The sequence below is a fragment of the Drosophila busckii genome, chromosome 3L (genome assembly GCF_011750605.1).
Source record: "Drosophila busckii strain San Diego stock center, stock number 13000-0081.31 chromosome 3L, ASM1175060v1, whole genome shotgun sequence".
Classification (NCBI taxonomy): Eukaryota; Metazoa; Arthropoda; class Insecta; order Diptera; family Drosophilidae; genus Drosophila; species Drosophila busckii.
Genome location: NC_046606.1, coordinates 15,887,837 through 15,911,578, shown reverse-complemented (window position 1 = coordinate 15,911,578; position 23,742 = coordinate 15,887,837). Strand labels below are relative to the sequence as shown.

Sequence of the window (23,742 nt, the reverse complement as noted above, 5' to 3'; positions counted from 1 at the left end):
GTCTCTGAGAATGTGGCATTATTTATTGCTGTATCAATAGGAATGAAGAATTACGTTATTACAACAGTCGTACCGTTAAAAATTTCGTTTTTATTATTACTAGATTATTATTTTTTATAATTTTTTATAATTCTTAAATTATTTTCAAACGTGGCTACGCTCATGGCAAAAGTCAATTTATTCACTTTGTTGCTGCGTTTTTTTTTTCACTTTTTATTTACAACATTTTAATCCTCGATTCAGACATCAAACATTTTATTCTGTTTTTAAAGTAACTGACAAAATTTTACATGTTGAATGCTCCATGATGAAGACTTAGGAGGTCTAAAGCGCCATATATAAATACCATAGTCTTAATCTAATCTTCACTTTGGAGTGTTTTTTACGTTTGTACTTTTAAAAATGTGCGACTATTGTAGAAATCCCTGTGGCTGCGATTATCGTTGCACCACCGAGTAAACAATTGCCACCAGTTATGCTGCTTGCCACTTTGATTAATGCTCAGCCTTTACTAGATATCCTCCTAGACGTTGTCGTTCGCTGGGACCATGTGATCGTTGTGATACGAAATTCTCAGATATGGTGCCGCCCAGTTTCCTATGCCGCACTGCCTCGGAAATCGAGCGACTGCGTAAGAGATCTTGCAGCTGTGCGCTCAATCGTAAAAAGGGCATTAAGAATGCGGTTTGTAATTTTACGGGTAAGGCCAATTGCAGAAGTAAAGGTGGTCCCAAAGAGAAGCGTGGCCAAGACTGCGCTACTGAATGCGAGGTAGTCGATTCGGATGAATCGGATGACTCATCGGAATCTAGTGATGCATCTGAGAGTGAAGCAGCGGGCGCAGGAGGCGAAGCTTCAGCAGCTAGTGTTGCTTTTGGGGCAGAAGCAGGAGGAGGAAATGGTGCTAATGCGGGCGCAATGGGAGCTGCTGGTTATGGAGCGTCCAACAACTGGAACAGCGGCAACAATTATGCTGGCGCCGGTGGGGCTCCCAACGGCTATCAAGGAGGAGTCGCTGCCAACGGAGGTAACCAAATGACAGTGCATAACATGCCGGCGGCTGGCATGCCCAGCAACCGGCCTCCACAATTTGATCCCTGCACCGGCCGTGAAGTCATGCCCGTTACGCCCTGTATGGCAACAATGGCAGCTGTTACATCCTACATGCCTTGTCTAATGCCCTGCTGGCCTCCGCAACAATTTAGTCAGAATCCACTGGCAGCACAGCCAAACGCTTTTGGTGGTGCTATGGGCATGCAACAAGATCAGCTGGCGGCAAACACTTTCCAAGCTGGAGATACAGCGGACGAGCAAGGCAATCCAAAGGGCAAGTCAAAATCCAAGCATAAATCAAAGTCCAATAACGGCTGTAACTGTCTGGAGGAGCTAGCTAAGCAACAAGAGAAGGAGATGAAAAAGGCACAAGCCAAGGCCAAGAATGTCTGCAACTGTCTAGAGGAGCTAGCTAAGCAACAAGAGCAGGAAATGAAAAAAGCACAAGCCAAGAACGGCTGTAACTGTCTGGAGGAGCTAACTAAGCAACAAGAGAAGGAAAAGAAAAAAGCACAAGCCAAGGCGGAGGCCAAAGCCAAGACCGGCTGCAGCTGCCTGGAAGAGCAGGCTAGGCAACAAGAGAAGAAAGAGAGAAAAGCACAAGCCAAGGCGGAGGCCAAAGCCAAAGCTGAATGCAACTGCACGGACGCTCAGCTTATTAACTGTACTCCTAACGATCCGAAAGTTATTGAACGGTGAGTTCTACGTCAGTGCCAAAGCTCAATTCAAATCCAGTTAACACACACACATATTTACACAAACAGACGCACCAAAAAATGAAAAAAAAAAAAACAATAAGTTAGGCTTGCCGCTTTAATTCATTCAGTTGCGACTGCGCATGCAAACTTTTCATATTTTTCCTTTGCAGCATTTGCGAGTCGCTGCATATTCCACGTCCGGAAGGCACCTGCTTTTTACTGCTACCCATTGGTGGCAACAACATGTCGTCGGGTAAGGGCAAAAAGTCCGAGGATGCGCTCAAGGGCAGCCCCAGCTCCAAACGTAAGGTGAAGAAAGCCAAAGATAAGGACAAGGATGCGACTACTGCTGGTGAAAAGGGTAAAGCAGATGAGTCCCGCGAAGGCCAGGCTGGACATGGAGCCGAGTTAGCTGCTGGCCCCTGCTCCTGCGGCTGTGGGGTTAATAACTGCATGAAATCTACACGCAGCTGTGGCTGCAATGCCACACAAATGGGCAGGTGAGTAAACTTCACCCACCATGGTAGATGTAATTTGTTGACCTTTGGTTTTTACAGCGATGACAGCACTCAGACGCCGCCACCAGAGTCAGTGGGCGAAGAAAATCAATGCGAAAATAGTTGCACCCCTAGTCCCAACTGTTGTTATTATCCCTGCTATTCCTATTGCTACAATCCCTGCACAGGTTGCTACTACTGGCGCAACAACTGTTGTCGCTGTAATAATACTTGCTGCAACAACTGCAACGCAAGTAACTCATGCAACGCTTGTAACGGCAACAGTTGCCCACTGAAATCTAAAGGTACGTCCCAAGCTGGCACTCCCGGAGCACCTGCTCCCAAACCCAAGACTGCAGCAGTTCAGCCTTCCAAGGGCGGTGCAAAGGGCAATGGCAAGGACAGTGATGAACGCATTTTAGCTGGCGCCATAACGCCATTCCAGCCCGAGATGCAGGAGTACTATGATCAGTGGCTGCAATATCAGCAATATAACAGCAACATGCACGTGGGCTATGCTCAGATGCCCAGGCACATGCATATGAATCAGCACATGCGGCGCACGCCCATTTGCTACCAATCGCCACGTTGCATGTGGCAGCAACAACAAATGGGTCATGGAATGGGGCATGCAGCACAACAGCCTGTGGACATCGATTGGACGCCACAGTGACTTACGCAATCTGACAAATTTTATGTGGAAACGAAAAACAAAAAAAGTTTGCATTTAAGGACGTGAATGAACATTTAAATTTATAACAGGGCTGGAAAACTATCGATAATTTATAAGCGTTGCTATCGATAGTGGCTTTAACTCAATGGCAAAAATTTAGGCGCTTGCAATAAATCAAATTTTTAGTACAACATTATTTCTTAAGTCAAAGTAGGCAAACAGAAAGAATTGTAAGATTTAAGATGAGGTTAAGTGATTCTTTTTGCAGCAATTTAAAATTAATTTTAATGGAATGGATACGAAAACAAATAGACCTCTCTGGAAATATTATTGTAACTGTAGTTGAATATAATTTTTGTTGGTACTTTTATTAGTTTAAATTTGCTTATCATTTTTATACACGTTTGCCTGTGTGTTGTCTGCATATTTATCATATACACATACATATATATTATATATCTATCGTTTTAGATTTGTGGTTTGTTTTGTAGAAAAACTTAAATTTGTTTAGAATACATTTCTCACATAAAATTAAATGTACATTTGCATGTTGTGTTGTTTGTTTGTTTGTCTGTCTGACTGTGAAAGTGAATGAGACCTAACTAAAAACTATGAACATAGCACATTTTATTAAATTTGTTTTTGTGTAGTGCAGCCATAAATTATGATGTATATAAAGGAATATCGAGATGGAAAGTGAATAGATTGAGACACATACATATATACGAGCTATGAGCACAAACTTTTAAATAAGTTTCCTGCACCTAATAAACATACATAGGAAATATATGCGGTATAACTTAATTACATATGAATAAAGCTTACTAAACTCAGTTTGGCTTGCAATATTGCCCATAAACATTATGTGTGTGTGTGTGTGTGTTTGTTTCTTTGTTTGTATTGGTGTTATATAATAGATCGAAAAGATACAGCTAAGTATATATATAATATATTTGTATTACATAAGTGTAGCTTAAGGACTATTATGGGCGTCGAGCTGGCGCGCTTATAAGCATTAACAAGTTTAGCTTGGTTGTAAAAAAATGTGTTAAATAAAACAAAACAAACTATTTACATTGGACAATTCCGCTCATTGTTCATATGATAAGGTGTGTGTATGTGATTCAGTGGTTTACTAAGAGCTTGCACCTGTTAAACGTTTTATGAGTTATGCTTTTTTAAATCACAAGTTGCACGCTCAACAAAATTAAATGGGGAAGGAGAAGGGAAGGGTGTTTTATATTAAATAACTTAAGGAATCGTCGACAAATGACTGCTGGCAGCTCTAAGCATTCTCATCTGTAACGTAGATGTAGCCATGCTGTTGCAACAAGCTCAAACGTTTCTCGACGGCATCACGATCTGCAAGCAATAGTAGTTGTTATTAATAAGCAAGCCGCATTATATTTATAATTGCTTTACACACATTTATTCAGTTGTTGTTTGTCCTGGGGATGATTGCACTTTTGCACCAACGAATGCAGCAGTATGTGAGCGGTATTATAGCGCTCAAAGCAGTTCTTTGTGTTCTTCAGAAGCTCATCTAAAGCTGCCGCCTGGCACTGTAAGTGAAAACATCAAAGCATTAAATATAATAACTTGACAGTTTTTGTATTGTACTTACCATACTCAAAGCGTACTCATAAAGTATCTTGTCTGCGGTTATATTAAATGCATTTGCCTTTTGCAGTAGGCCGCTGCCATTGAGACGCTTCGACTCGAACAGAATGCTGCGATACTTGGAGTTCATGGTCAGCAGCGCTGCAGTGGACCATAAGTAGTTAAGCAAAAACTCTTTATAGGGCAATTCTCTTTACTCACCATTCTTCACATTCGATGAGGGCTTCAGCTGTCCATTGCGCAACTGCTGTGAGGCCAAGTTGAGGCCGGAGGCCAGCAGCTGAAGTGCGCGCATTAGCAGCACTAGACGCTCGGCACGCTTGCAGTGCTCGGGTGCATGTGGTGGTATCTGCTGCTCATTGGCCAGCTGGCTGCCGGCCACCATGAGCGAAGAGAGTGGCGCACAACGGGAGTCGGCCACCTCTTGGATGCAATCGGTGAGTGCCAGTACAAAATTGAGTTTGGACAGCGTTTCGTTGTGCTCCCGATCCATCAGTGTCTCCTCGGACAGCTGCGGTGCCTGGAATGAATGCGGCTCATGGCCGCCAGCGTTAGTGTCCAGCAAACTCTGCAGGCCCCCAGTGGCGCCCAGCTCAGGCAGCGTGAAGGCGCGTGGTCCTAGCATATGATGTTGATTGTTGTTCTCCGAGCCGCTGCCCGCTGACCCTATGGATCCAAGCGAGCCAGGTGCCACCATCAGTGTGGGACTGCCCAGCGTTGGCAGTTTGGTCAGTGCTGCTGAGGGCAACACTGGCGAGCTATGACCGCTACTGCGCAATGGCGACTGCGAGTGTCCGGGCGACACCTGCCAGGTGCTGGGTGCATGTGGTGGCGGTGTCTCCGACAGCGAACCACCCGAGGCGGAACGCACTCGAGTTGGGGGCGTGCCTATGGCAAATTGCACCGCCGGCGGCGATATTGAGTTTATGTCGCTGCTCACGCTGCTCTTGCGATGATCCGGACGTGGTTGCTTCACGCTAATGGGCTGTGAGCGTGGTATTTGATGTCCGGCTGCTGCCAGCTTGGCAACAGTTAGAGGTGCGCCTTGTCTGCTGGGCGAGCCAACGGTAACGCCAGTGCCCACGGCGGGTAAGCGACGTGCCGGGGCGGGCACAGGCTTGGGCTCTGAAATGGGCAGGCTGCTGGGACGTGGTGGACTGGACTGTTGGGGCGCGGCCTGCTGCTGCTGGCGGGCTTGTATGTTAGCAGTCTGCGCATGTCCCTGACGCTGATCTTCGGGCAAATTCTTGGGCACCAGCACAAAGTCATCGGAGTCCTCATGCGAACTGCAGGATGCGCTGTTATTCTCGCTATCACAGAGTACGCCCACATTGGTGATGGTGGCACAAATGGCCGGATTAGCGACCACAGAGACTGCAAATCGAAATGCAAAATTAGTTGAGTGAAAAGAATAAATAAAACGTAAGCGCAACTAACCTGTATTCTCCTCTTCCTGTGCTGCCTCCAGTTCGTCACGTTCCTTCTGCTCCTGGTCCGCCAGCTTGACCCGCTGCAACTCCTGCTCCAGCTGCTGCAATGGACTCTTGGCCTTAACTGGCGGTGTGCCGCTAGACAAAGCTGGCAAATCCACTAAAGTAAAACACTTATAAGCAACAAGTTGACAAAACAATATTTCAAAGCATTACCTGGTGAGCTGACTGCCTTTTTGCGTTGAATAAAACGATGCACAAAGAAGTCTTCATACGAAATACGATCCTTGGCATTGCGACGCAGCAAGCAGAGCAAAAGATCCCGCAAGTCCGGCGACACACCCTGGGGTATTCTAAATAATATAGAAGATTTTATAGCCACAAGCACGCTCCGAGATATTCAATGAACTTACTTGGGCGCCAAGTTGGAATTTTGCTCATAGAGATGCTTCAGCTCGTTGGGCGTTTGTGCATAGAACGGCGCCTTGCCCGTCAGACACTGATAGACAATTGTGCCCAGCGACCAGAGATCGGCCTTAGCATCATACTGCAGTGACATTATCACCTCCGGTGCCTGCAAATGCAAATCAATTAGTAAAAGAGCAGTTGTCTTATATATTTAAGATTTGTGAGCTTACCATATACATGGGCGAGCCGCAGAGAGTGGCCGCCATGACGCCTTCGTGGAGAAAACGCGCAAAGCCAAAATCAGCTAAATAACATAAAACATTTCAATTAAATTACTAAGCACATTGAGCATTTTGAATAGAACTTGCCTATCTTGAGCGTGATTTTTGATGGTGCTGGCAACGTTTTGCCATAATTGTGCGACAATAGAATGTTTTGTGGCTTGAGATCACGATGCACAATTCCTTTGGTATAAAGTGCTTTCATGGCACCAGCTTTGCAAAAGAAAATGAGTTTAATTTATACACTGTTGCTAATTAAAATGACCAAGTGCAGCACTCACCTAGTTGTATTAGAAACAGCCTGACGGTATCCTCACTCAGCGTGCCCTGGACGCCCAAGTAGTCAGCCAAGTCGCCGCCATTGCAATACTAAAATAAAAGAAAAAATATTCAATTAAAACAAGCCGCAATGTACTTTCAAAAATGTATTAATTCATTTACTGTTCAGCGAATAATTTTAGTGCCAGCTCTAAGCTATAAATTGAGACGTGTGCACAGCACAACTAATAAATGTATGGATTTCTTTAGAGATGTTTATTAAGCACACAACGCTAAAGCAAAAGTTAGTGAGAGCCCGCCATGAGCAGACGCGCATAGAAGCCGCGCTCATGCAGCAGCCGATGGCAATTCTCCCAGGCGTTCTCGTATATAACAAGCGATGGACCCAAGCAGTGGTGGCGGCTGAACTCGAACTTCTCGCAAAGATTTAGCTGAAAGCGCACGTCCGAGTAAATGCCGCTGGCCAAAGTGTAGGTCAGCGGCAATATGCCATCGAGCTCAGCATAATCGAGACGCAGTTGAAAGCTCAAGCTGCAGGCAGCAGCAGCCGCTTGAGGCTCGTCGGGCGCCTCCCAATGCAGCAGCAGCGACCAGGGCAGCGTATAGGCCCAAAAGCTGAATACCAGCAAGGGGCTGGTAGTAGGGGAGTCCCTTGGCTGTTGTGCCTTCAGATGTAGCAGACGCACGGTGAGCTGTGGCAGCTGCAGCAGCCGCAAGATACTCTGCAGCAAGCTACGCTTGTGGCAACGCTGCTCCTCAAGCTGGCGCAGCTGTGGCAACAGCTCCCTGCCCTTCATCGTGCGGTGCGCACAGTTGGCGACATGTGCGCTATATTCGCTGGCCTGGTCACGCCAGTTGCAGCCAATCCGCTTGTACTTGCACAACATAAAACGCTTGGCGCACTCATAGCGCTGATGATGATGCAGCGAGCCACGTGGCAGCTGCTGCTCGCACTTCTCGCAGCGCACCATCAACTGGGCCAGCCAGCGCTCGCACTCGACTTTGCGATCGCGCGTATGCCGAAAAATGCGCACCGCACACTCCGGACAGGTGCCCATGCGGTAGCCCAGCATCTTGTCCAGCACGCGCTTCTGGTAGCATCCAGCACAGATCAGATGCTCGTTCGCGCACTGAAAGATCGCCCCAAAAGGCAGCAATTTGCACTCAATGCAGCGATGCAGCTCCAATTCGCCATCATTTGCACCGATGTCAGTTCCACTTTGCTTGGGCACATTCAATATCTCATCCTCGCTGTCCACCTCGAGTTCCATTTGTTCAAGTACCTCTTGCTGTGGATCTGCGTCGTCTGGAGCGATATCAATCGCGTTCAAATCCCCTTCTGACGACATTTTATTTTTTAAATACTTAAAATATATTTATTTAAATATTTCGGCATGCGATGTGTTGCTCATGTGAGTAACTTGTGATGTAAATTTGAAAGTAGAAAAGACTACTTGGAATTGAGCGTGCGCAACCCGCTGTCTATATAGAAACTTTTAATGTGAATAACTCCAAAGTTAACATTTGAAGTTTCTATGCCTTTGTATGTTAGTTTCAAAGGTTTGATGTTCTAGCTCTTCTGAGATCTTTTCGCTCATACATTCAGACTCAGACAGAGAGACGGACTTGGTTATCTCGACTCAGCTTATCTTGCTAATCAATAATATATATAATTTATGGGGTCTATAACTCCTACATTTGCACAACTTCATGATACCCTTTTCCATTTTGTGTTTAAATGTCAAAGTGTATAATAATGTACTGTTATTTACTATATACCAATGGTAAATACTTAACTTAAATGCAAGTGTTATTTCTCATTAAATACAGCAGTTGAATATTTTGCGACTGATTTGAAGTTTCTGTATTAAGCGCCCAACTTCCAATCTTGTTTGCTCTCAGCAGCTGCCTGCTATGCGACTCTCTCTGAACAGCTAGCTGCTATGGGACTCTCTTTACTTCCCGCTCGATTTGCTGCAGCTTATAATATTTAAATAAGGTTTTATTTTAGCACAACGAGGGTCTCCAAAGGGAATTTCAATTGGCAAACAGCCACAGCCCTCGACAATCATTTAATTTATGCTAAGCTGCGAATTATTTGTTGATTGTGATTTGGAGGCAAGTTAATTGCACTGTTGGCAGAAAAAAGTATTTGGCGGCACGCAAGCCAAAAGCCAAATTCAATTAGAGCGCCCCGACTGCGGACTGCGTGCATATAAAAGAGGCCAACACGAATCTAAGCAACGTTAAAAGTTCACATCGGGAGCGGTGGGTAGCACGTGCAACATGTTGGACGGTGCGGGGAACGAGCTGTGCAATGTCAGCGAGAGTCCTGTGCTGCGACCAGAGGCACGTGTATCGGGCAATGCAGATTTACAGTTCCTGGGCTGGAACGTGCCGCCGGATCAAATACAATACATACCGGAGCACTGGCTAACCCAACTGGAGCCGCCAGCCTCAATGCATTATATGCTGGGAGTGTTCTATATCTTTCTATTCTGCGCCTCGACGGCGGGCAATGGCATGGTCATCTGGATCTTTAGCACCTCGAAATCGCTGCGCACACCTTCGAACATGTTTGTGCTTAATTTGGCCGTGTTCGATTTCATCATGTGCTTGAAGGCGCCCATCTTCATCTACAACAGTTTTCATCGCGGCTTCGCCTTGGGGAATACGGGCTGTCAGCTCTTTGCAGCAATTGGCTCGTACTCCGGCATTGGCGCCGGCATGACCAACGCTGCCATTGGCTACGATCGCTTCAATGTCATAACAAAGCCCATGAATCGCAATATGACCTTCACCAAGGCCATTGTAATGAACATCATCATTTGGCTTTACTGCACGCCCTGGGTGGTGCTGCCTCTGACGCAGTTCTGGGATCGCTTTGTGCCCGAGGGCTATCTAACCTCCTGCACGTTCGACTATCTGACGGACAACTTCGACACGCGCCTCTTTGTGGGCACCATCTTCTTCTTCAGCTTTGTCTGCCCCACGCTGATGATACTCTACTACTACAGCCAGATTGTTGGACATGTGATTAGCCACGAGAAGGCGCTGCGTGAGCAGGCCAAGAAGATGAACGTCGAATCGCTGCGTTCGAATGTGGACAAGAGCAAGGAGACTGCTGAGATACGCATTGCCAAGGCGGCCATTACCATATGCTTTCTATTCTTTGTCTCCTGGACACCGTACGGCGTAATGTCGCTGATTGGTGCCTTTGGTGACAAGAGCTTGTTGACTCCGGGCGCCACCATGATACCCGCATGCACCTGCAAGCTGGTGGCCTGCATAGATCCATTTGTGTATGCCATTAGTCATCCCAGGTACCGCATGGAGCTGCAGAAACGCTGTCCCTGGCTGGCCATCAACGAGAAGGCGCCAGAGTCCAGCTCGGCGGCTTCCACAACTACGCAGGAGCAGCAACAAACAACGGCAGCTTAGGCCAGCCCACAAATTGATAAAGGATCTTGCTTATTTATTGAAACACGTTGAAGTCTGTAACGAACTGGAACTACCCATAGCTGTGACTTGGAATAGATTCTTCTAAACAAAACGAATTTGTAATATCAAAACTAATGTCATTATAAAAATGCTCGAGTTCAATAAAATATATTTGCAAAAGTTCAGTAAACTGAACAAAACGAAGTATCTCTGTTCGTTATAGATCAACCACTCAGTAATTAATTCCTACACACGAACGGAAATTAATTCGTCAACCTGTTGCCTTTGCATTTAATTGAATAAATCTTTATTCGTACTTTCTATAGAGCATCGTTCTGTTGAAGATCTGTCAAGCAAATCGCGTAGTACGCTAAAGAATTAAGCCCAATCATGTGGCAAACATTGTGTTTGCTTTATATTAAGTGCAGTTTTCGTATTTCTACGCGAATCTTTTGTCCAGCCAATTGCGTATGCATATTTCTGTTGTCTTTTGTTTGAGATGTCATACAAGGTCAACGTAGAAATGATTTATGGCAATTTCTAAATCAACCGCAAAGCTGCAATTTAATAAGCTTCCGTATAAAAAAAAACGCTAAAGGGTTAGCCGCTTAAGCAGCTGCAGTTTCTTTTGTACAAACTTCCTATTCAGCTTGAAGTGGCAGCTGGAATTTTATTTGATATGCTTTTAAATCTTATTCATAAGATCTATTTCAAAAGACTTCTAAGGGTACTATAAGTTGTGGGAAATTATTCGGGAATTTCAGCAGCATGCGCCATACGAGAAAATTTTGTGAGCCATTTAAAATTTAATGAGCTAACAAAGCACTCTTATAATAAGAACAGCAACAACAGCCACAATATTAAGCAATTAAAATGACAAAAGCTTTTCAATGAGCAAAGCGCATACAATTGCCTAAATAAGAGCGAAACAGCGAGAGTGCGCGTTGGAAATAAGTCATTGACATGTAAAGCGAGCGAGAGTGAGAGCCACAAAATGTAAAAACACAATAAGCATAGCCAAGCGGAGCGTGCTCTTATTAAAAATTGCACTTTGTGCTTTAATATCTGATAATCAATACTCTTTAACGCACCAACAAGTGCGCATGAGTCAGCGTATTATTGTTGCCCACAGCACATGTCAATTGCTGCTTTAAGAGCGGAAGCACCAAACATCGACGCTCTCTTCTGCTCTTCACCACTATCTATCGGCAAGTGAGAAGCAATCGCGTCCCTTGGCTATTCGTTTTGCTCTAACGGTTCTGAAAGCTAAAAGCATGCTGCGGCATTTTAACACATCAAACGGCAAGTGCCATATAAAAACAAAACGATTTGAGTAGCAAGCACAAGCAACTAAAATTCCAAACAAATAAGAATAAAGCAAAACTGCTTGACGCTGCTGCTCGCGACTAAAGGTCAATCTTTTTCCTAGACGTCGTGTAGCGATAAAACACACATACATACATGTCTATACACATGTACATATGTATGTGTTAAGCTCTAAAACTAATTGATAAAGTTGCCTTAGTTGAGTAACTACAAAATAATTATATGTGGCTATCTTGACTAGTGTTTAATTATATGCATAAGCTCGAAGCATACATTTGTTACTGTATATGAATAAAGAAAGTGAATTCAAGTAAAATGATAAATTAACAGTACATTATAACTTGATAAGATTGCCAACAAATATTTTGAGCAACAAACAAATAAAACATCTAATATTAAACATAGAAACAGCAAAACGCAAGACAAACAAGCCAAAAACAATATTTGGCATATGAGTAACGGCAGGCAAAGCTGCTAACTTTACGCTCATTATCAAGCGCTCTCACTGTCTCTTTTACCTGATGCTCTCACAAAAAAATATTTCTTGCTCTGCCGCTGCTTTGTATAAAGTTTTGTGATTGCCGCTCAGTCGCAATTTAGCAGTGAGCGCGTCAAGTTTGCCTCGAGTCTTCAAGTATTTTAAGAGTATGCGTGATATGTGTATATATATTTGAGTTTATAGTGTGCGAGAATTGACAAATCAAAAAGAAAATCATATGTGGTATATATTCAATGAAATGTTTGGCAGTGATTTGGTAAAAAAACAAAGCAGATTCAGACAATCAGCAGTGCAAAATGAACTTGCTTTATAGATCTTAAACGTGTGTGGCATTACCAACGCCATAAAATATGTCAGGAAATGCAATGACTGAACAACAACAGTCTACATTTAATTATGCACGTGTAATTAAATAAATCTTACAAAACCGTACAGCTGTTTTAAATAACAAGCTCTCCAGTTTTTATATAATAACAAATTTCTACAACTTTCAGCAAAATAATAACTTCAGCAATGATATGAAACTATAAAGTGGCAAACCAGACAAACAAATAAACTTAAAGAAATCGGAGCAATAACAATTCATATAAACAACATGCACGTGTATTACAAATTCGGATTACTTCTAATATTTTTGCTGAGCGTCAGGTAAACATTTCATTTAATCTAAGCTTACGATTTTTGTACCATGTCGTCATTTATGCCAAAATAAAAAACAACAGCATACGATATACATTTTAAACTGCTCGCATTGCTAATGCCTTGGGTTATTTTATTGTATATAGGTTGGTGGGGGGCGCAGGGTGTCCCCTGGAGTACAAAGTGCCTTTAAAATGAAATCGTAACGAAAAATACTTTGGCAAGTGTGTACCTTGAACTCCAGCGACATAAACGTTGGCAATTTTATGATTGCCTTTCGTAATTAATGTGATTATTGTATAGAGTGTACGCCGATCTAATCAACAAAAACAGTTGCAAAGATAAACTGAACTTATCTAAACAAGCTTTAATCATTTATGACGCAGACTCTTTACATTTATAGACAATTGGCGCCCTGAATCCAGTCTTTATTGATTTCTTTACTCTAAAATTTAAAGAGTGTGGAAAAGTGTTTCAAGGTTCGCCCATTGCATATTGCTTGCTTGGTTGGTTGGTTGGTTGGTTGGTTGGTTGACTGGTTGCCAATAAAAGGAAGCAGCAGAGCGTATGGCTGTTTCTGGCTTACATAATTTTCAACAGAACTTTCCCTTGTTCAAGCTAAACTAAACACACACATACACAAGTGTATATATTAGTTTACATTCGCAGCAATCACGCAATTGAAACAAGCTACAAATGACGTTTATGAGACGCACTTGAACTGTTGCTAGCAGCGTCTGCGTCTGCGTCTGCGTGTCAGCGTCAGCGTCTCTCACCTCGTAACACATTTAAACAAAAAATAAGCTGAATGCTGGCTGTAGAGCTACTTAGGCTACTGAAATCCCTAAGCTAACACCACTAATGAAGAATTCAGAATTAGCCAAGAAGCGACTTGACTGGGATACAGACAACGCCAACTACAAAACGAAAGTAAGAGTAAGCATGAATATGGCAAAAGTATGAAAAGTAGTAGCCGAAGACGAAAAGCAACAAAACAAAGCAAAACCGGCCAGGTAGACGTTGTAGCCATGACGTAAACAGGTTTCCCGCCCCGTTTTTTCATTCATGCGGCCTCAAAAAAGCAAAAACAAAACACAAACAAAAGCGAATAATGATAAAGCGAAAACTTAAAAAAAATAATAATAACTACAAGTTCTCAAATAAAGCCGCTTTATACATACGCCAGCTATAGTTAGACCTTACTGTAGCTTGACATGTCATGTCGAAATGGGTCAAGTGTCGTTTCAGGACAAATTACTAGGCGTGTTAGCATCTATGATGTAATCTAGCGACATTTTGCCAAGCATAAGCAACTGCTAATCAAGCTACTTAAGTAGCTAATAGTCCAAAAAGTAACTAGGTTACATTCTCAGTAAATTTTTATTTTCTTGTTTATTGTTTTTCAGCATAAGTCATACGAATAGTGCGCCCACAGATAAGACAGTTGGCAGCAGTGTTAGCAACAATGCCGGCGAAGATTATGATGACTATAATGATGATGAGTATGTGGGTAATGAAGATGTTGCTTTCAAGCCGAATACTTTTGACATAACTACGAAACTAACAAATGGACCAATTACATCATCAACATCAACAACAACATATCGTCCTATTTTCAGTAAGTCTTCAAAATAGTTTTTAATATAAATGTAATTCACTATTTTTCATTATCTTACAGGCATTCCCCGTCGCAGCAGCCATATTTTGGATCCCAGCTGCCCGCGCAACTGCCTCTGCTTGGAGGATTTCAAGTTCATACAATGCACTAATGCCCAGCTGACTCAAGTGCCCCTTGATCTGCCCAAAATGGCAGCCATCATTGATTTAAGCCATAATTCTATTAGCGAGCTGCGTGCTGAGGATTTTGCCAACATGTCTAAAGTAGTTGAAATCAACTTGAATCACAATTTGATCAAACGACTTGACAAGGAGGTAAACGCAAAACACATATAAAGCAATTTAATTACTTTATAAACTCATTCACTGTTTTAGGCATTTGTGGGCTTAACACGTTTGCGCCGCCTGCGTCTGGCCAACAACCATTTGAATAAAATTGACCCGGATACTTTTGCGGACGCCACAGATTTGGCATTGTTGGATCTAAGCAACAATACCATTGCACAGCGCACTGATGGCTCTATACTGAATCAGCCAAGCTTAACTGATTTTAGCTGCTCCAACTGCAGCTGGACAGAATTGCCTGAGCAAATTTTCATGAACATGAGTGCATTGAATTCGCTGCGCTTGGATCACAATGATTTCAAACGAGTAAGTGTTGGGCGCCAAAGTAACAACTATCGAACCAGTGCTATCGATATATCACACTGCATTAAGTTGGCAGCGCTTGGCTGACTTCAACTACCAGCTAGTTGTCTCGCTCTAACCTACAGCTTCTTTTTTTTTGCCACTTTCAGCAAATCAATACACGGGCTTTCACGCCGCTAAAATATATAATTAAACTAAAACTGCCCGAGCTGGAACAGGAGAATATTGAAGAGCTGTGCAATTTGTTGAAATCCATCGACAACATTAGCTTCAAGCACTTTGATGTTAGTTGCTTTGAACTCGTGCTGGGCACATCGTTCAACGAGAGCCTCATCACAGCCACAGATCCGCCATTTAAACGCGTAACCGGCCTGCCTAGCACTGTTAAACCAGCTGCTGTCACTCCCCCGCGTTCAGGTAAGAAGACAACCACAATAAAACTCTAACTCGTATGCAAATATAAAACGCAAACGTGTCAGCAGCTAATCGCAATCGCAACAGCAAAATGTCCAATGAAACTGTGGTCAAAGCTGGCGTCATGACTGAGAGCCTAGGCACAACGAATGCCAACAAAACCTCGGGCAAGGAGGAGCCCTACCAAGTGCCCATCTCACAGGATACTATCAACATATTGCTCTTCTGTAAGTGCACATGCCTTATACGCAAATTTAATATTTAATAACTGAAATTTTGTAGGCATTATGGGCGTTGCTGTGGTGGGCATTATAATTGGACTTATTTTCCGCAAAGATGTGGGTGGTATTAAAACCAAATGCTGTCGCACCAGCAAGCCAAAGGAGCCAATGGATCAGATACATCCCACTGAGGAAATACCGTTAAATAAGTTAGCCTAATTGACGCAAGCACAGACACTTCCAACTTGACTACATTATAGCGAACAAATTCCATTTGCCAATCGATACACACACACACACACTTATAGACAGAGAGACTTTAAACAGCTCTTTCCATTCTACTACCAAAATTTATAACTAGGCATTTTTTAGCTGATAGTTATCTAGTTTAAGTACGCCTAGTCGCATAGCACTTGTGTTTATTATAGTTGACATACTTTAGATTAAGTCGCTCACATGCTGTGTTGGATAAAAAGCATAATTTAATGGTTACACAGACATACACAACACACACAGTCACAACACATACACCCTAATTGTTAGCTATTAGACTGCGCTGTACTCTCTCAGTATAGAGATTTTGCCAATTATACAATAAAAGCAGAAATATTGTAAATAGTTTAAAAGAGCAAATAAGTGTTTCAATTCCTCGATAGATTATCAAAAAAATCAAAGCGTGTGCAATCAACTGATTTGAATTAGAAATTGGAATCCGATAGCATAATTGCTGACTAAACATCAAAAACGAGGTCAAAGTCGTCGGGGCATTACAAATTTATATGGAGCACATTGGCGAGTAGCTAAGCTTGACAGCAAATCAGAATATATCTCTCTCACATGCTTTTAACACTTTATATAATGTAAACAAAAAGCTGTACAATACATATCATTAATCTTATCGTAGCAAACTAATGCGTCGCACAGGAATGTTTGACCTATTTAAAGAAACCTTTAATCAATGAACAATGCGCGCCAAAAGTATGCACACACCTAGTGGTATATTTTGATTTTTGTAAACAATAAAAGTTCAATAATTTCATTTGAACATGTGGAAAATCTAAGAATTGCACAAAGCCAAGGCTTTTCAATTTGTATTAATAGCTAGTATAATAATATTCTAGCAGGTTTAATTTATGTTTTTGTTTTTAAGTGTTGGTAAGTTGAGTCATAATTTAAACAAAGACCAGCCAATGGAGTCTTTTTGTCTAGTACTATTTGCAATAACTAATAAAACAAAGCGCAAGGGAAAATGTAATCAATCATTATTTAGAAAGAGAGGGAGACAGTCAGAGATAATGCGCTGCGTTAAATCATTATCCAATGATAAGAAGTTTCCATCACTAACAATTCAATATCAAATTACAGGGTGCTTCAACAGTCGTATAAGAACAACCTTAACCTGGCATATATTTCTACATATTTTTGTTTTCGTTTAGACTTTGCTACTTCCGCAATTAATTGCGTAGCATTTTAGCTTCAATTGTACAAGTACATATATATATATATATATATATATATATCAGCTGATATTAGCCTGTTGCGGTGCCTACGTGCACATTTGGCTGCACATTGGTAGTAGCAGTTGCTGAGTCAGAATGAATCTAGGTATACAATATATATATTTTATAATATTTGCTTGGGACTTACCTCCATGACCAGATTAACACAATCCTGCGACTCCTTGCAGTCCAACAGTGCCACAACATTTTCATGATGCAGCTCTGTTAATTCTTTAAGAATTTTTATCTCCTTGCCAAGTAAATTCTGCGTCTTGATTAAACCCTTCTTGGTAATGCATTTGATCGCCACCGGCATGTGTTTCTGCGAAAAATACAAATATAATGTTTACTAAATTGTTAAAGTCAACGAACTGTCGGCGAATTGAACTTGAGTAGACTTTTATTAATTCAATGCAACAAAATTGATATGAATTGTTTGGGTAAAGTCAACAAACAAATTCGCACTTTGAATATAAAATTCAATGTGACAGCAAACAAAATGCTAAAAATACATAAACAGCCAACAATAGTAATATGAAAACAAATTCTAATTGGTTTTTGTTTTGTTTTTTTAAGAGCTTCACGTGCAAAAATAATAAAACAATATTGTGTAAATGGATTTGTTGTAAACAACACAACTGTTGACGCACTTTGTGTACAGCATGATGAAATATTGCATTCGACTGCAATATAAAATACTAACTTTAGTCAGAAATGTAGTCATAGCGAACAAATGACAGCTGTCTTGGCCAAATTGGGAAAAACTGCAGGCGCCAGCTGTGGCCAACTAGAAGTAATGAAAATCATTTCCTGCTGCAAATTTAGCAGAACATTGTACGCATGTTATGCCCGGATATTGAAACCCGAAACGCAAAGGGAATTTTATAATTAGATACGCAAAAAAATGCATCGGAGCGTTGAGTGCTTGACTAAGCGCTTGGCTGATAGACTGCGACACTTGGCAAAAGCTGCACACCGACAAGTCTGCGGTTTTTATTTGCCTTTTGGGCGATAAGGGTGTTCTCCCACCTCCCCCCAGCTCGCCCTCATCACCTACCCAAGCCTGTTTACCTGTGCACTTAACAAGTGACAATGAGTCGTGTTGTGTCTGAGTTTACTCGCCGCGTTCAACGTGCCGGCAATAAAGCAAAAATAAGGAAAGTAAAAATATGTTTACTTGTAACTAAGAAAGCGGTTTCGCACCTATTTAAAATATACCATGACGCGTTTACGCTTCCCATACCTTATCAGCCTTTGCTTAAGTTTTTTCTTTTTCAATATAACTTAAGCCAACTGTGATAACGATTAAGCAGTTGATACTGTGTTGCTGTTATTCAAATTAAATAAAAAGATATTTTTTTTTAACACGCACAGCTGCTGCTGCTGCTGCTTGACCGATAGCAGCTTATGCATCTTTTGTTTGTTGGCAAGTATAAATAAATTGTAATGCCATCGTTTATAAATGTTTAATTGCTGGAGCTGGGAGATACGACATTCAATTGAAAACAGATTACAATGCATAGCCTGGTCCTAGGTCAGAGTCACAAACAAAATGACAAGAGAACAGCTAGCAGATAGAATAAAAGCACTAATTGGACCCTGTACAAAAATATACAAAAGGTCTTATAGCTTAGTTCAATGGAACTAAGGCCTAGCAAGGCTGAGTGTATATAGTAATGTTTATTTTCCTGTCTACTATAAACTAACTAAATGTATTGATCAATTATTTGCTTAATTAAACGTTTCTAAAAATACTGAGATTGCTACAGGGTCTGAAACTAACGGTTGCAACCTACTCTATACTGCGAATTTGTTTTAGCTTGCAAAAAGAATTCTAAACGAGTTCTATAACCAATTTAAAACAAATGTAATTTCGAATAAAGACGAAATTGTTGCTTCAGTATAAAATAAAAATCAAGAAATATAATCACACCATTAATTTTTGCATTTGCTCATTAAGAAATCTTGTTTTAGAAGAATTTATAGCAAACACTTTTGCGTCACAACATGTACTGTGAATCAGAATTGTTTATGCTACATAAACTTACAATATCCCATTTATTTTATATAGTAAACAATCGTATTTACAAAACATGCTTTCAAGTGCTTCGATGTAGAGCTCGAACACGCGCAGACAGACGACAAAATATGCGCATAAATTCTTTATAATAAACACACACATAAATGCACATAATGTATAAACAAATACAACTACAACTATCGACAATAATTAAACCAATTCTCACGCAAAACTGGTTTGGCGAGCAATTTTAGTTCCCGCTTATCACACTGTCCATGAATTCTAACCCACGGTAGAACTTTTTTTTTTTGCGCAAACAACAAATCAAAGTCTTTTCAGCTTAGCAAATGCTCTTGCACTTTCAACTTCCGCCTTGTGTGTTGCAAGTCAAGTGTTGCAACAATGAAAACAAAGCGAACCTGCCACGCAGTTTGACCAAAAAAATAAAAGTCTTTCTTTTGTGGCATTTTCACCGAGGCTTTAAAACAAAACCAGTTGCAGCAAATGCATTTGTAGCTGTATCTAATGTGCTTGTGTTTGTATCTGTCAGATACAGGCAGCAAGCACTGGCAATTTCGTTTTTTTCTCGCATTTTCTGCGCATTTGTTTTGCTGTTGTTATTATGATCATTTGTTTACTTTTTTTTTTGTTGACCAAATTTTCATATGGCGCTTTTAGTTGTGGGCCAATGCACTCTTGGCTTTCTACGAATTATTTGCGGTCTTATCAAGAGCGGTTCATTGAACTGCATTTGAAGTTAAAAATTGCCATAGTTGAAAAAAATTAATTGAAATTTCATTGTTAAATACAACGAATGTTTTTTCTGATGAGTTTCCGCATTGCCGCGCTCTCTTTGTCAGAGGTTAACTCATAGCTGAGTCAACAACTTTCACATTTGGTTTGACACCATTCTTATTTAATGCACTTAGCTTTGCTGTTTTTTTTTTATTTTTTATATGGGTGATTGGGTCAAGAACTTGTTGTTCACTTGCAAAAATTAAGAATCTAATCAGTTGTGTGTATGTATATATTTTATTTGACAATTTTAATTAGACACTGAGTAAGTTGCTTAAAATTTGATCAACAATATTCGTATTAAATATTTATTTGTACACAGCTACTAATTATTACTGATACCGCAGTAAAAAAGCATTTGAAATGATTAAATAATGAATGGCGGTGTAAATATATGTACATATATTTTTATATATATAGTTTATAGCAACAATAATTTGCGACAAAATCAAATGCAAAATGCAATTGCACACAATTATGAAAAGTATATACATATGTTATGCATATATAAAACTGAGACGCGTGCAGCTAAAACGACGGACTAAAGGGAAGGATAGGGGGGAGAGAGAAAGCGAAATAGACTGCAAGTGGAAGCGCGGCATTACGAAACGAAACAGTGCAATAATGTTGTAGGAAACATGAAACGAATTGCGAGGGTTGCTTAACAATTTAATCAAATCACAACAGTTGCCAGATAACACAGATTTATTTTTCGCCTATATATATTATAAAACTAATCTAATATTCTGATAGCTTTTAGACTCGTAAAAGTGCACTTAATCTATCTTTTGATTATATTCAAGCCAACAAAATCGATTTATTTTTAGTAACGATAAATTTAACTTTAGCCAATCCTCTTCAATTTGATTTGTGGATAAGCCACCCTCGTCTTAGAGTCTATTACGGGCGAGCGCAGTAACAATAAAATAAATGACATTTTTGCATTGTCGCCGGTGCTGGTCCGACTTATGCCATGGCCCCCGCTTCTAAGCACATACAACATGCACTACAAACTACTATATATAGAACACAAATTATTTGGTATATACATATGTACATACATATGTGTGTGCTCAGTATGGAAATAATTACAACACGTGTCGCGTACTGAACACCCAATAATTTGCACATTAGTAAGGCCATTTTAAATTTCATTCAGCAGTGAGTTTATTTTTGGTGTGCACAAAACTCAGATTGCACTATGAACTCGCTTTCTCTCTTTCGCTGTCTAGGCAGCGTGCTAAGTATAACTTTTGTAGCTGCATCTGTAAATGCATCTCTTTTGTTGTCTGCTGGGCTTAAGCTACACATGTTATATGCCGGTTCCTATTTTTAGGCTCTCTCTCTCGCTCTCTCTTTCTCTGGATTTCCTAGCACGTGCAGCTGTTAGCCATGAGATAATAATTTCTTGTCCTTGTGAATAAATCATTTGATCTTTAACTTAAGGACTTTAAGTAACGATAAACTTGAAGAAGCAACTGCAATTGAAAGTCGGCGTTTTAAAATAAATGCATATTTTTAATTGCTATATATTTAAACTTTATTTGTTCTGCTTGCGTATTGCATTTATTTATATATTGCTATATGCATACATATATAACAAGGTTTTGTTTAATAAATTTTGTGTGCCAAATTATCATAAAACAATAACAAAAACATATGTAAGGTAAAAAAAAGTATAAGAAAATACAAAACAAAAATAACATTTAAATAAGAGATTGTGCGTCAGTGTGAGTGAGAGAGATAGATAGAGCGCGCGCGCGCTGCTCTTGAGGTAACAGCCGCGCTGTATTGCATCAGCTGTTTTTATGTATCCACAAGATACTCATATTTTGTAAACTTACAAAAGCAATCAATTGATTAATTGTTTACAGATTTGTTTATAGCGCCATTGTAAGCAAAGTTAACGTTTAATTACACTCGCTTATCAACTGAGAAAATAAAATAGAAACAATAACAAAAGTAGTCTGACACATTTTCCCTTACGTGTTTGTTTATTTGTTTTGTATTGTTTTGCTTTAAAAGTTTTTTCTTTCTCTTTTCTGCAAGTTGTTCAAGTTCGTGTCACCTTTCAATGAGTACACTATTAATTACATTGCAATTAAAACAATAATAATAGCAATAACAGTTCCATTCCATTCGTTTCACTTCAATCTAAAAATTATCTATGCCATTCCATTCTCTTTGATTTTTCTCTCTATTATATTATAAATGTTTGTTTACCTAATTTATGTGTTTTTAACTATTTTGGGCTTTTATAAATTAGGTTGAATATTTATAAGGGAAAACTTGCAAGACTTCAAGAAAGTTGGGTAAGATTTAATTTTAACCCTACCACAAAGCTTGACACGTGTAAACGATTTTTTCAATGCCTATGACCCTGAAATAGTTCAAAACACTCTTGAAAACAAACAAACGCACACAAACTCGCACATACACACACACATGCATATGTACATATATGAAAAAGCTAGCACACAACGTAATTGTAAATAGGCTTTATATAAAGCGTCGCAAAAGCCAAACGAAAACAAGCGCACGTGTTTATGAAGCTTGGCCATAGAGCATAGAGTAGAGAATAAAACACTAAAATTTGAGAAACAATAACATCCCCTTCTCACATACATTTGCGTTTCATAAGAGAGCGAAAAGGAACAACAAACCAAACAACAACAAAAGGCTGCTGACATCAGCTGAGCGTCATTAAAACTTTTGCACAGAGAGGGGAGAGTAGGTGGAGATTTGGCATGTATTTTTGGCGTAGGTGTGGGCACACTTTTCTTAATTGCGTTTTATGCGACATATTCTCAGACGAGTTTGCTTTGTCAATAATATTTGTGTTGTTGTTGTTGTTGTAATTTAAACCCAACCCACACACTGTTTTGAAATAATTAATGTTATTGTCAGCTTGCTGTTGCTGTTTTCTTACCTCCTTTCGATGACGTCCTTTGTAGACCACGGCAAAGGCGCCGTGGCCAAGCATATCCTTGGAGCTGTATTCATAGTCCCCGACAATATTCATTGCATGCGCCGGCAGCGACGCGTTTAAGACTATTTCCTCGTTGCAGCCTCCGCTTACTTGCGTACCGCTCTCTCGCCCTCGACTTCTCACACTCTCTCACAGTCACAATTGTTGTGGGGTTTTTTCTCTTGTTTGGGGGTAAAAGGTTTCGTGGAAAATCAATTTTTTCGCATAACACAAAGCCACAGGCTAAACTTTTGCAAACGCTGCTGGTTTAATGTGTTACCAACTTGCACTTGTTATAAACAATTATCACGCACACTCACACACACATACACACCGACACTCTTTGATTTTTGGCATGTAATTGAATTAAACTCTTTGTATTTTATTTCGCTGTGTGCTCGTATTGCTGTGTGTGTGAATTTAGATTGGCCTGGCACACACACCCACACTTACACACGGTGCACAATAATGTTTAAAATATCACTCCCGCTCAGTCATTTGATTATTAAATCCGTTTCTATAAATCTTTTATTTTCAACAAATTATTTGCAGACGGTGTACTTCTTTTTCTGGCTCGCGATTGGAAATGAATGATAGTGTCATCCAGTGTTGCCAGGTATTGAGCGCCCACATAAGCTAGATTCTGACCAAAAAAAAAAGCTAAAATAAGCTAGAATTGAAAAGGTAAATACAGAAACAAGCTATATCCAAATGTA

The 23,742-nt window shown here is 40.6% G+C and overlaps 4 protein-coding genes across 5 annotated transcripts; 3 read left to right on the top strand and 1 right to left on the bottom strand.

Moving 5' to 3' along the window:
* The first annotated feature begins 263 nt into the window (after positions 1–263).
* On the top strand, positions 264–3,227 carry LOC108599662. The gene is made up of 4 exons (XM_017986642.2): positions 264–455; positions 516–1,748; positions 1,922–2,251; positions 2,309–3,227. The coding sequence occupies exons 1-4, from the start codon at positions 403–405 to the stop codon at positions 2,919–2,921; spliced, it is 2,229 nt and encodes a 742-aa protein (XP_017842131.2). The 5' UTR covers positions 264–402; the 3' UTR covers positions 2,922–3,227.
* A 430-nt stretch (positions 3,228–3,657) lies between these two features.
* Positions 3,658–23,458, bottom strand: LOC108599661 (serine/threonine-protein kinase unc-51). The gene is made up of 12 exons (XM_017986641.2): positions 22,988–23,458; positions 17,392–17,565; positions 6,942–7,029; positions 6,748–6,873; positions 6,610–6,683; positions 6,385–6,545; positions 6,188–6,324; positions 5,979–6,131; positions 4,743–5,915; positions 4,546–4,682; positions 4,348–4,483; positions 3,658–4,283 (listed from the first exon to the last, which is right to left on the bottom strand). The coding sequence occupies exons 1-12, from the start codon at positions 23,078–23,080 to the stop codon at positions 4,207–4,209; spliced, it is 2,529 nt and encodes an 842-aa protein (XP_017842130.2). The 5' UTR covers positions 23,081–23,458; the 3' UTR covers positions 3,658–4,206.
* Positions 9,199–10,555, top strand: LOC108599664 (opsin Rh4). Its single transcript, XM_017986646.1, has one exon. The coding sequence runs from the start codon at positions 9,226–9,228 to the stop codon at positions 10,378–10,380; it is 1,155 nt and encodes a 384-aa protein (XP_017842135.1). The 5' UTR covers positions 9,199–9,225; the 3' UTR covers positions 10,381–10,555.
* LOC108599663 (leucine-rich repeat and transmembrane domain-containing protein 2) lies at positions 12,302–16,368 on the top strand. Of its 2 annotated transcripts, none has more exons than XM_017986643.2 (8): positions 12,302–12,351; positions 12,700–12,853; positions 14,251–14,462; positions 14,523–14,776; positions 14,837–15,112; positions 15,259–15,526; positions 15,592–15,750; positions 15,806–16,368. In XM_017986643.2, exons 2-8 carry the CDS (start codon positions 12,801–12,803, stop codon positions 15,961–15,963), a joined length of 1,380 nt encoding a protein of 459 aa, XP_017842132.1. In that variant the 5' UTR covers positions 12,302–12,351; positions 12,700–12,800; the 3' UTR covers positions 15,964–16,368. The 2 variants fall into 2 exon arrangements, with proteins under 2 accessions (XP_017842132.1, XP_017842133.1); XM_017986644.2 differs by having other exon boundaries at positions 12,308–12,427; positions 15,806–15,963.
* Positions 23,459–23,742: the final 284 nt, after the last annotated feature.

Bases quoted from the DNA above. Each gene is read 5' to 3' on its own strand.
- LOC108599662 (XM_017986642.2), top strand. From the start codon at position 403: ATGTGCGACTATTGTAGAAATCCCTGTGGCTGCGATTATCGTTGCACC. The intron at 456-515 runs GTAAACAATTGC...AGCCTTTACTAG, and splicing joins GATTATCGTTGCACCACCGA to ATATCCTCCTAGACGTTGTC. The intron at 1,749-1,921 runs GTGAGTTCTACG...TTTCCTTTGCAG, and splicing joins GATCCGAAAGTTATTGAACG to CATTTGCGAGTCGCTGCATA.
- LOC108599664 (XM_017986646.1), top strand. From the start codon at position 9,226: ATGTTGGACGGTGCGGGGAACGAGCTGTGCAATGTCAGCGAGAGTCCT.
- LOC108599663 (XM_017986643.2), top strand. From the start codon at position 12,801: ATGCACGTGTATTACAAATTCGGATTACTTCTAATATTTTTGCTGAGC. The intron at 12,854-14,250 runs GTAAACATTTCA...ATTGTTTTTCAG, and splicing joins ATATTTTTGCTGAGCGTCAG to CATAAGTCATACGAATAGTG. The intron at 14,777-14,836 runs GTAAACGCAAAA...TCACTGTTTTAG, and splicing joins TCAAACGACTTGACAAGGAG to GCATTTGTGGGCTTAACACG.
- LOC108599661 (XM_017986641.2), bottom strand. From the start codon at position 23,080: ATGAATATTGTCGGGGACTATGAATACAGCTCCAAGGATATGCTTGGC. The intron at 6,684-6,747 runs GCAAGTTCTATT...TATGTTATTTAG, and splicing joins AAAAATCACGCTCAAGATAG to CTGATTTTGGCTTTGCGCGT. The intron at 6,325-6,384 runs GTAAGTTCATTG...TATATTATTTAG, and splicing joins AATTCCAACTTGGCGCCCAA to AATACCCCAGGGTGTGTCGC.